Source organism: Trachinotus anak, unplaced genomic scaffold, assembly GCF_046630095.1.
Source record: "Trachinotus anak isolate AG129_WGS33_773 ecotype Australia unplaced genomic scaffold, CSIRO_AGI_Tana_v1 ptg000004l, whole genome shotgun sequence".
NCBI classification, from domain to species: domain Eukaryota; kingdom Metazoa; phylum Chordata; class Actinopteri; order Carangiformes; family Carangidae; genus Trachinotus; species Trachinotus anak.
The window spans coordinates 21,441,278-21,453,608 of record NW_027273855.1 but is presented as its reverse complement, the minus strand read 5'-3'; the positions used below and the strand labels follow the sequence as shown (position 1 = coordinate 21,453,608).

The window sequence follows — 12,331 nt, the reverse complement described above, 5'->3', positions numbered from 1 at the left end:
GACAGCAGTAGAAGCAGATACATATGGCAAGTCTGTCTCTGCACAGATTATTCAGGATTCAGTGCTGCCCTCTGGCACAGCTTCCTATGACACCATCAACAACAGACAGAGCTGGTTTGGAATATGTCTCAAGTATGTTGAGGATTTTCTCACCAAGAGAGTCGGGATAGAAATCTACTGCAGGAGGATATGTCTGCTCAATCTGCCAGCAGGCTAAAATACTTGGGATGAGAAGAGGCAGCATAGAGGATCTTGACTGGTGCAGAGAAATGCTAGTCTCTCACTTGGTTTTAATCATTTCACAACCTTTTAATTACAACAATCATCACAACAACATGTTTTTGTGCAAATTATTGTTGGCTCTACAACTCACTACCCCAGACCCTTGAATTATGCAAAACGCATCCCGGTTAAGTATGCTGTGCACATGTAAGGTGACACAACTGCCATATAACTGCATTTTACTTTGAAATGTAAGTCTTGTATTTGACAGCTAACAACCCCCCAAGCAACGGAGCAACCTATGTAAACCCTGCAAGACGAACGACATGTTAACTGGGTATCTCTTAATCCTTTAACCTTACATTGACACTTCTGAAATCAGATTACCGGGGAATGATCAGATTACTAATGTGCATGTAACCATGCCGAATGTTGATGTGAAAAGACTTAACTCTGTTTTGAGGACAGTCTCATAAGAGCCAAATATATATTTAGACATTATTTTAACAGCAGACAGTTGCGAGATAAAAGATTCATTTCCACTGGACACATTGAGGGTAATGTTGTGTTGTAAACTTGGATTTAAAAAACACAAACTTTTCTGTTACCACATGATCTGAGTCAACACTCATCTTCATCTCTTATCAGTCTCTGTCTTCACACGCAAACTGGCTGTGGTAAAAAAGTCATACAATTGCGAGTGAGTTGCTCTAACACAGAGATTTTCAAAGTTTGACAACCATCATCAGAGCTCCCGCCCATATCGAGGGGATAGCCTTGTTAACATTTTGGCAAATTAACACCATTTAAAGTATGTCAAATTAGCTATTAGCTGTTCCTGTTTGCAATGCACCAATGGATGAACAGACAGCTATCTCTGTGTAGTACGAAGTTTTGAGCTTTTTAGGAGCATCTTTTTCCAAGCAAATTTCTGGAAGTCTTGTCACAATGGACACTGATATGCTCCAAAAGCGTAAGACCAGAAATGTAAGTCACACTAAATCTAAACATCTAAACAACTTGCAACAACTGGGATGCAGAGAGTTTTTCCAGCAGTGGACCGTGTTGATAAACAGGCCAAATCAACAGGCTTTTCTGAACAACAACACCAACCTGTCCCTTTCACCTCAGGTAGCCTTTGCCTCAAGTCTTAAAGTGAGCTTAAACTGCTGGGTTTCAAGTTTCCATTGTTGATATTTTAGATTAACAGTGTGCAATGCATCTCCATTTGTATTCATAGTTCCTGATTTATAAGGCATATATGGATGAACAATGATTCTAAACATACCACAACAACAACAGCAAGACAGATGCAGATTTTTTTTATGGCCAAACTATGAAATGCTCTTGACTGGCCAAGTCAGTGGCCTGACTTCAGTCCAACTAAGCATCTGTTTCACTTGCTGAAGACCAGACTGAAGGCAAAAAGCCCCCAAAACAAGCAAGGAATGAATATGGCTGCAGTACAGGCCTAGCAGAGCATCACCAGGGAACACGCCAAGTGTTTTTTGATGTGTATGGATCATGGATTCCAGACAGTCATTGACTGCAAAGGGTGTGTGACCAAATATTTAATATGAGAGTATACATCTACTGATTAAAGCAATACATTCTTTTACCATGATATCTGCATTGTAACAGTGTACCTATGCTGTGTAATTTGACAACAGCCAAATAAAGCCAACTATTCTGAAATATTTACTTGATATATTTTTGCCGTGACATAAAGATAATTTATTCAGGACAGGCAGTGCTGATGTTAATTTTTGCTGCTAAATTAATACTAAACTACATTGAGAAAAAAGCTGTTCAGCCTCCTGCACACATTGCACACTTAGTCCATGTACAGTAGAGGCCTTTTAAGGGCCTAAAGTATATTGACAATCACATAATACGGACCAGAGCAATGTGATCAAGGTTTTATCTATCTCAGATGCAGATGACTGTATTTCTTTGCAGAACAGACTAACTACTGTTGTGTTTCAAATAGTGCACCGTGCTTGTGCTGTTAAATAAACCATGTGTTTTAGATGTGGCACAGTGTTGGCCTTTTCTAATACAGGAGCCCTTGTCTAACGTGAGAGAGGCCTTGTTTACATAAGAACGTTTCTTACAGGGCTCTCACAGGACACAAAAGCGAACTCATTGTAACTGTTGAGTGCAGAGGTCTGCTTCTACAGCATTATACTCTCATAACGCTAACCTGTTTTGGCCTTTCAGCTGCTATTTATCCACACTAATAATATTTCAGCTGCTGTGCGTCTCCGCTTCCTTGCACTGGGCATTTCCACAGATGTGAAGGAGGAACTGTGAGCATCCCAACAAAGTATTGCTTGCTAATTAAAGATCTGTCCACTGTGGCATGGAAATCCGCATATACTGTAGTTTGTGCATCAGATGAAAACAGCCCACAGGGGAATAACTTGGATGCCAGATTTGGAATGGGTTTATAGAATAGAGACAAGCTCTTCATAATCATATTGTCTGAGTTTATCACTGTATAAAGGACAAATTACCCACAAAAAATTTGGCTTTAAAAATGTGAATGTAGCTTTTTTTTCTCATCCAGAAGCTGATCAAAGTCTTAAAGGAACTCTAAATCTTTGCATTTCCCCTGTACTCCCCTGTAAGGTTTAATATTTATTTTGGAGTCTAAACAGCAGGCTTAATGACTGTTTGTACATTAGCCAAGAAAGGGATACACAGAAAACTACTATTTGGTTGTAAAACACTAAAGTGCAAGACAGGCTGATACCAGAGCTTGTTACATGAGAGGATGAGCTGAGCTGAGCTGGCACACTGGAGCCAATTACATTCTAGGTCTTGATGAGCAAGCTCACGTGCAAAAGGCTAAACAGGGAGAGGAGCTCTTTTTCAGCGCAGAGGCTACAGGTCTGCAGCTTTCATGTTGCCATTGTGTTCTGGCACAGAGGCAGCCTGTGCATGCCCCTTCATAATTCACATCACCCTCTGTCGAATGGGTATAAAGATATATATTTCTGTGTGCTGATGTTTGGATTATCACTGATCCCGGCCGCTAAGCAAACACTTGGGCCGAATTTAAGGGTATCTGTCATGCTAGCTTGCTCCAGCCCCACCCTAGAGACAAGAGCGAGGGTCATGAGACTGGAAAGGCTGACAAAAACAAATCTTTAATCAATATTTGAGCCCTGAACGCAAAACCCTCTCTCTTCCGTCTCTGTCTCAGAGCGCTGTGGGAGTGACAGTTTTTCTTTTTAATCTGCACCCACATTGTGGAGAAATTGCAAGCTAATGTTTTGGCTATAGATCATTCAACAAACCACTGCTGGCGGTGCATATCCAAAGTAACAGTTTGAATGCAAACGTTTTCCACAACAGTTCAGTGGCTAATATGGCTTAAGGAGGCGTAGAGCAGCGTAACAGTATCTCTTCTTTTATAGCTGTACCTGAAACATGTGGGAGGTGAGTCACAAAAGAACAAACAGTCCTGTGGATAAACATTTGGCTCTCATCTCTGTCCAGTAAGAAGTGCTGTGAAACTGAATTAGGCCTATGGCAATGTCTGTTATCATTAGGCTGGATGACAGCCATCCACTGGGCTGGACTGAAAATGCCCCTAAGAGTTTAGCTCCGAAATTAGCACGGTTAGCCAAAAAAGCTTAGCTCAGACATATTTCATCAACTGGGGTGAGAAATGTCATGCTACCAGAGACAGACAAAAAACCACACTCCTTCATCTGCTGCATATAAACTGTAGCCAAGCAACAAGTTAACAAGTTATCAGTAGTAGTGAATGATACTGTATGCACACAACAAAAACAAAAAAAGACTCTCAGCCTTTCCAAAGAAGCTCTTGCTTTGATGCAGAGTCCCACATCAAAGTTTTAGCCTAATGATGGCCACAACTCCATCACTTCAGCATCGTGCAAGAATTGCCTGTGTTGTATTCTTCCAAGTACAGTGTCTAATATGGCGTCTATATTTTAGTGAACAGAAGACAGTGTATTTGCCAACACTAAGTCTTCTTAAAGAAAAGCTGCATTGTTTCACCTGGTGATGCACTGTCATCTGTCACACCCCCTGCTACTAAGAATGATGTTTGTTCCAAGGGCTTACTTTTGAAGAAGCTACAGATATTTTGATCACTTAATCCCTGTATTATATGGACAGAATAACACTCACACACTTGCGCAGTCACAGTGAGAGGGACAGAAACAGTATCGCATCAGTTATTATTTGAATCATTGTACTTGCAGCACTAGCAGAGGATTTGAAAGAAACATAAAAAAGGAAAACCATCATCTTTCTGCGTGTACACAAAACATGCAAGGGTACCGAAAAACTCACAAGCATAGGGCTATTACAGAAGACAGGAAGGAAGTAAATATACAACAAGAGTGCCATTAATTCATAGCATGCACAGGAAAATATTACACAGCCTAGCTGCATGCAGTTTCTACAGCATCCACAGTGATATATGTCCAAAATGTATTGGGTGAAAGGAGTAGGCATGATGAGAAATATGACAAGTATCTAAATTTAAACAATCTGCAATTGGAAGGTGGACTGTGTGGGATGTGTCATGCAGTAAGTATAATGATCAGATCTATAGGAGGCAAGATGTCAAACCAGTCCAATGACAGATTGGACTTAAAGCTCTGACCACAGGTTAACAGGTTGGCTACAAGGTGTTGGCAGGGGAAAAAAATATATAGACAAAGAAATAATAATAATAATGTGGTCAAATGTGAAGCAGAGGTTAATTCAGACAGGCAAGGTGCAGTGGCCACCTGATGACATGCTGTCAATTAAAAGCAATGAATCTGGTTGTGAGGCATGATAGAAGAAGGAGGAAAGGTAAAGAGGGGGTTTAACCTGCAAGGAGGCTACTGCAATGCTATTTGCTGCATTGGGAGATGGCTCCTGTAGCCTTTAGATTGAGACACTTTCCTTTGATTCGGCTAAGACCCCCAGTTCTTGCCACCGTCACTAATAATCATTTGCTGCCAAATGTCATGGCTTCCGGGCTCATTTAACATTTTCAGAGCAAACAATAATCATTAAAAATATTAACCACAAATCTGGAGCTATCTAATCTACAAGTAAAATTGGTGGTCCTTGGTCACTAGAGAACACAGCACTTGATTAAACTAAAGTCTGTTGGCTACTACTTGTGGGAGATTCTGAGTTGAGCTTCACTACAACACTGGGCAATTTAAGCAGTGTCAAATTTCCCTGGCAGTAATAACAGTGATTGGCCTATAGTCCAGGGCCCGCTCTCCCCACAGCCTGATGGCTCTTGATGAGGACATGGAGTATGGAGTATGTAGACTTTCTATAGCCACGTGTTAGTGTAGGACTGGGAAACCAATTATCTTTATTATTTGGCCTATAGCCTGTTCGATAACACTCTCACATTCAGTGAAGTTACAAACCACCCACAAGCAAAAAAAAAAAAAAACTAACTGAACTTCACCATTGCGTTGCTATGCTACAACAAAACTACAACAAAGACAACATTACACATCTTGCTGCGATAGCATCTACGATGAGTGTTTGACCTGCAACACACACAACAGCTGCAGCTGCTAAAGGTGTTTTTTTTTTTTTCTTCCCAGTGGGAAAGACAGAAAGAGTCTGAATGCAAGTGAGAGATCTGAATTACACTAAATCTCACTGGACATCATTGTTTATTCAATTGTGCTACGACCAAACAATATGCAACATGTGCAGTATGGCAGCTTTCACTGTTTACATTTACAATGTTTACATTACCTCAATGGCTATATGCTGGACACACTATGGCTCTGTGTGGTTATAATAGTCTAATAATTATAAGGGAAGACTGTCAAAAAGTCAAACAGCTGAAAAAAAAAAGCCTAGGCCTATTACTGGAAGTTCAACAAACATGCACACACGGTTAACTGCCTGCAACAAACTGAAAATGACTCTTTATGTGTTCTCAGCCCTCACCAAGCTCACCCATCCATAAAAATCCCATCTCAAGGAGAGCAGAGGTGAGGTCTCTCTCTCTCTCTGCCTCTCTCTAGCTCTTGTTCTCTTACACTTTCTCCCTCTTGCTTACACATGCACACAAACAAAGCCCTTCTTTCTGTATCATAACTACTCCTACAATTACTCAGACGATTACTCAGATCAATGGTTTACCTGCCTGTTTGAGCCGCTCTATTCTGCCAGCGTGTCCTGGTGAGGCAGAGAAAAACCTCCAGGCTGAATGCATTAAAGAGGGTGTCTGACATGGGTACAGGATACTGTAATACTACGCAATAACGTGAGGGAAAATAGCAAGACTGGCAAAACGTATTGTCAGTCACAGCTGTCACACATGAGGGGGTAACGCAAAAGTCTATCAACAATGTCGCTGTTACAGCTTGCATCTCTGTTTCATAGATCTGCACAAGCAATCCCCTGCCATTAAGTCTCTCAAAATGTTCCCTGTTAAAAATACCCAAAAAAGATTGGGTGCAGCAGAGCTCTCCCAGTGACAGATATCGAGTGAGGAGTCTAACAAGGGGTTGGGGGTGATTTCAGACTCTCTATTTAGAAATGACAATACATGAGCACACTTAATTACCCAGTCTCTAGTCTAGATCAACAGAGTCTTCCAGCAGTGAAGAGACTGGTGTATTCATTAACAGTGAACAGGCTCTTTTCAGCTGAGAAACAATCTGCTTTACACAGGACAGTTTTTTCAATGGGTAAAGACAGAGGCTAAAATTCAGACACATTCTCTAAAGAGGAATGAAGGGAAACTCTCCCACAAATAAACTCTAGACTTTGGCCTACATTTCTGACTGATTTGTTTTGGTCATGACTGAAGCAATTCCCACAGAAGCTGCGCTTTACAAGTCATAAAAACCTCAGCTATGATGTTGTGTTGTCTTTGTTCTTTGCCCCAAGTCTACAGTTCTAATAGAGCACAAATGTAATGAGAGGGAGGCAAAGGCAAAGATTAATCCATTTGAAGGAAAAAATATCATAGGATACATTTTTCAGCACTGTATAAATATTTTGGTCATACACAATTTGATTTTGCAACATTTTAAAGTCATGTTATTAACTTTGGTAGAATTTTTTTACCACCCATTAAATTCAGGTTGAGGGGAAGCAGGGAAAGGCAAGTACAGGGTCATAATTGATGGCTCAAAGTGTAAGCTTCCTCTCTGAGGGTCTGCTCAGGTCCTGATCTCCTGGCCTTAACCTGAAACAATCACTCTTAGTTAACGACAACACTTCAGCTATTGACAGCGTGATCCCGTAAAGCAGACACTTCAATCAACAGAGCAGCCGGAGGAGGTGTTGTGTTGGAGGAGAATAAAAGAAGGCATGGGGGGGGGGGGGGCATGGGTACGGATGAAATCAAGAAGTAAATAAATGAATCGATGAATGAATAACAGATTGGCCAGCTAGTGGCCTCTTGGAGCAGCAATGCAGTATTAATAACTGACTCTTACTGTTCATCTCTGTGTCATCACTGATACTCTTAGGTGGACCATGGCCAGCATAACACACTGCTGATCTGTACATTCGATCCGGATTACGAACTTTCTTCAGTCCTTCAGGAGGCAAAGAGAAAAGTAGAGAAAATCGAGGAAAAGAAGCATTCTCCCAGCCTGTGATAACTAAGTCCCCATGCAAGCAGTATCAACAGAGGCTGGACAGTATATTGAAATACATTTAAAACACACAAGAGCTGTTGGGCAAAATATGATGCTAATAATAATAACAATAATGATGATAATAAATCACAGTGAATTTGTGTCTTGTCTATTTGAAACAGTGAAGTACTGTATTGTCTGAATGTTTTTAGAGCTACAAGAAACACAGCCAATAATAAGGGTCACTGTAGTTCTGGCCCAGTTTGATACGGGTCAATAATACTCCCTATTGCATCACTGGTAAACTGGATCAATACAATCAATCAGTAGGGGCCGTGCGAAACAGTCAGTAAAGGTCTATTACAGACAGGCATTAGGAATGATACGTCTCAGGAACCACAGAACGGACCTGGGTCCCATCCATCCACACCTCACTGATTCAATTAAAAGCCTGGGAAAAAAAAAAATGCGGAGCCTGATTCAACACAAAACTGGGAGAGCAAATCGTCCGACATCACAAGGAGGTTAAATTCATCCTTCTTTACAAAACAGCAGAGAAACATTTATACCATTGCTGCACAAGCACTTTTGTAAGTTAATGGCTGACTGCGTGCTTACTTGATGTTTTGCTGCCGCTTCACCCTGAACTTTGAATGAAATGATAACATCGTGAAGCCTTTTAAACTGCACCCGCTTGAAAATAAAGGAGAAATATTACTTCCTGCACAGCTGAGACTGTAGGCCTAATTCACTGCATTTTTAGAAAGCAACCTTTGTTGATTGTTTCTGCTGTCATCAGTGTTTGAACTGCATTACACTTAGATTTATGCAACACACCTGTGTGAGTTTTATGCCTCAGTAAACTGTCCCTTTATTACTGGCCTTGCGTTTCTGCTATTTTAAAATAATGTAAATATGCTACACAGTTCTGCTAGGTCTACAAAAAAACTGACAGTCTCAGGATTCAGCTTCAGAGGGTAAATACATCAAGATTTAATTTTAACACAGTGTTTCCTGTTCTTTTAAGTCCCAACATCACAAAAGTGTTAGCACTGTAGCTCGTGTTTACAAAAGTGCTTGTTTCATTCCTCACATTTGGCTCTTGCACAGCAATATTTGTATGAGTCTCTGCTCTGGTAGAATCCAGACGATTGGCTGTGGTTTTATCCAGAGCAGTCTCCGTCTAAGACATATCAAGCCTGTCTTTTCAGTGCCCTCCAGGCCTTGTACTTAAAGTAACGGACCCACAGTGCTTTTTATGAGTGTGAAGAAAAAAAATACCCCCAAGGGTGCTGACAATCAGTTAGGCTGGAGAGAAATACCCCAGGATGTAAACATTACACTACTGAGTGAGACTAGGTCATGGCCCCTGGGTTTAACACAAGATGTTACCCTCAGTTGTTATAGGCCATCATAAGACCTGCCAAACAGCTAAGAGTTCAGCACTGCCCGCATACCACAAGGACAAAAGGTTAAGAAACACAGCTCAGCTCTCTCAGTAGCCACCCGACATCCAGGAGCATGTCATGTAAAAACTGTAATAGTGATGCACACATTGAAAAAGCATGTTCTACATTAAGGACCAGCCAAAACTAAGAAAACCTGGATGCAGGAGTGAAAATTCAGCACGAGTTCTATGTCAAAGCTTTAAGGGTCAGGTTTGCATGAGACGACACTGCATTTACATGAAAGGTATGAAGCGCTCTCTCCCTCTCTCTCTGTCTCTCTCTCTCCCTCTCTCTCTATACTCCCCTTCCTCCTCCTCCTCCTCCTTCTTTTTCCACTGACCGGCCTCACGGGAACACTGAAAATAACTTAACCTGCTCAGCAATGGGACTTTCAAGTCAGGGTTTTCAGTGAGAGCTTCCTGTGTTGGAGAGGAATCGAGATTAACAACTGGAGCCTATTTGTTAAGTTCAGCTATGTAGATGAACACATTAGGACTTTACACCACAGTGAAGTCATTACTATCATAAAACCAGATGTCTTCATTTTTTGTCATAGCTACAGACTGATCCCTCTTAATACTAAGTGTATTTCTGTAGCTCAATACCACCCCCTGGTGGGACTGTGTTGAGTGGTTGGCACACTGACATCCAAACAACAGAAATCCCAGTGTTTTATCGTTCCCTCTCATATGGACAGAGGTAATTTGTTTACACTCATTTGAAACATTAAAGCAATCCTACATCAAACAGAATTTGTGTTTGAGGTTACTGACATCTAACTCTGTCTGTTGAATTTTGAAGCCTGCAACAAAACATTACAAACAGCTCAGAAGCAGCTGGCCCTAACAATTTATGTAGAAATCTTTTTTTCTCCCTTTCACAAATTATTCAGCCAATTTTAAAGTCTAGGATGACGCTTTTGCTTCACCCTAAGGGTATCTATATATATATGAATTGATAAATAAAAAAAAAATACTACAATTTCAGGGGAAAAAAGGTAAGAACATGCTGTATCAATGTCCAATCTTTCTGCTCATTTCAGCAAATCACAAAGTTAAAGATAAACATTTAAAACATGACATAACTAAAAAAATAACATAAAAAATAAACAGGAAGATGTGATTAAACGTCCACATACGGTTAAAAAGCTCAAAGTATTTCCCATGAATTTCTATAAAATTTATTTTTAAGTTGCTTCATGTTTTTATCATCTGAAAATGTCATCCTAGTCATATAAGAAATCCACATTGTAAAAAACGTAACTCAATCCAGCCTGGTTCAAATACTCTTAACAGTAGAAAGCTGCCATCAGGGTAGAAAAATGAGTCCCTTAAGCACTGATGGGCTTTATCTTATCTTTACTCTCATATAGACGTTGTTTAATTACTCACCCAAAAATTCCATGGGCCTGTCTGAATGAGAACAGATCTCTTATGCATATGCTCTGCAGTAAAATATCCCACTAAAAAAAGAAATAAGTAAGTCTAATGCATTTCATTTCGAGTTAGTGAGCCGTAACAAATAAGCTGAGGGAGAGAAAAAAGTCATCATTTTGTCCTCTGAGTAAAGTAGTGTAATGGGCAGGCTGCTGGAAATCCTACTCTCCATCCTCCCTGTTTCCTCTTGTGTGATGGCATTTCATTTCAAGTGCGATAGGGCTCTGCAAGCGGAGCGGGCAGTGCAACGTTTTGATGCCCGAGTCTCGCACCAAATATAGGCCAAGTTGTACTAATTGGCATTTGGAAAAAAATATGATTTCCCTTCCATTTAGAAATACATCACTTCTGTCTCGTAAACACTATCCGCTGAATGCCAGCGAAAATCCTAGCGCTTCAAGGAGGAGGGGAACTGAACGACCCCCTCTCCAAGACGGAAAAAACAAAAAAACTACACTTATAGGTTTGAAAACAGACACGTCTAAATAATCATCACAGCGCCTTCAAAACAAGCCGCAAACAGCGGTGTCATAAGCGACCCGCATCGACGGGCAAACTAACACAGCCGAGCCGCTTCTTAAAGCTGGGCAATAAGGGAAGAAGTTAGTCGATGCCAATGACATGTTGTCATTAACTTAGCCTTGTTGTTAACTCCGTGGATTGCTCGTGATTTGACAACGACACTGTGCAAAAAAAAAAAACCAAAAAAAAAAAAAAAAAATCAGCGGTCCACGCAGGACTTTCACCACGCTGACTGTTTTGTCCCCCTGGCGTGCTTTAAATGTGGGCTACGGTGGGAATAGTAGCTGGCTAGAATGCAAGCTAATATTAGCTGGCTAGGTGATGTCTCCACGTTTTAGCTGTCTATTCACAGCGGAGCCGTTTTCCGCCCGAAAAGCCCCTCTCCGCCGGGCCCCACGCGTGTGTCAGCTCCGCGCAGAGCTCCGGCTGGTCCGGGAAAAAATCACGCCGCGGTCATACCAGTGAATTAATCCCATTATATTTCTCTTACCTTCCGGCTTGTTTTCGGCAGCCATTTCCCCTTCACGCGCAACATCCTCCTCCTCCTCACGACCGTGGGTACCACGCGCGTGCACGGCGAGGACAGCACGAGGAGGGACCGGAGGAGCGGGCGGCGCGTCGGTCCGACCGGGGACAACTTCCCATTGGCTGTGAGGCGGTGACTGACGGAGAGGCTCCGGGATTAGAAAACACATCCCCCCCCCCGCCTCACCTTGGCACCACCAGCCGTGTTTCTTTTTTTTTTTTTTTTTTTCTTACATTGAATTTAAAACAGCTCAGAGGCGCCGCAGGTCTGGCGTGACGCTTCTGATCAAATATGGTGACGCGTCGTTATATTTTAAAAATATTGTTTTTAAAAAGAAAAAAAAAAAGCACTGCCTGTTCACCAGGTGAGGCCGTGGCTTTTATCCTCGGTTGAAACTAGTAGTGACATTGCGAATGTTAAATGTTTGTCTTGTGAGCTGGCGTTTCAACGGGACACAAGAAAAATGGGGGAAAAAATGCCCTTGACACTGACAGCTACAAGCCCCCACCCCCCCGCTCCTCCTATCTAGGACCCTCAGACTGAAAAAAGCCTAATTTTCTGTCTGTGGCCATTTTG

At 41.5% G+C, this 12,331-nt stretch overlaps 1 protein-coding gene across 9 annotated transcripts in view; it reads right to left on the bottom strand.

Moving 5' to 3' along the window:
* The window catches only part of camta1a (calmodulin binding transcription activator 1a), a 281,952-nt gene extending 269,995 nt beyond the window's left edge, over positions 1 to 11,957 (bottom strand). For 6 of the 9 annotated variants that reach the window (XM_071476957.1, XM_071476958.1, XM_071476960.1 and 3 more), the window contains exons 1-2: positions 11,720 to 11,957; positions 7,680 to 7,781 (exon numbers count right to left, since the gene is read on the bottom strand). In XM_071476957.1, coding sequence (XP_071333058.1) covers positions 7,680 to 7,781; positions 11,720 to 11,924 — 307 coding nt within the window. In that variant the 5' untranslated portion in view covers positions 11,925 to 11,957. Of the gene's footprint in view, positions 1 to 7,679; positions 7,782 to 11,719 lie in introns of those variants that run through there. The other 3 variants (XM_071476962.1, XM_071476964.1, XM_071476965.1) reach the window with 3 other exon arrangements.
* Between the last annotated feature and the right edge of the window lie 374 nt (positions 11,958 to 12,331).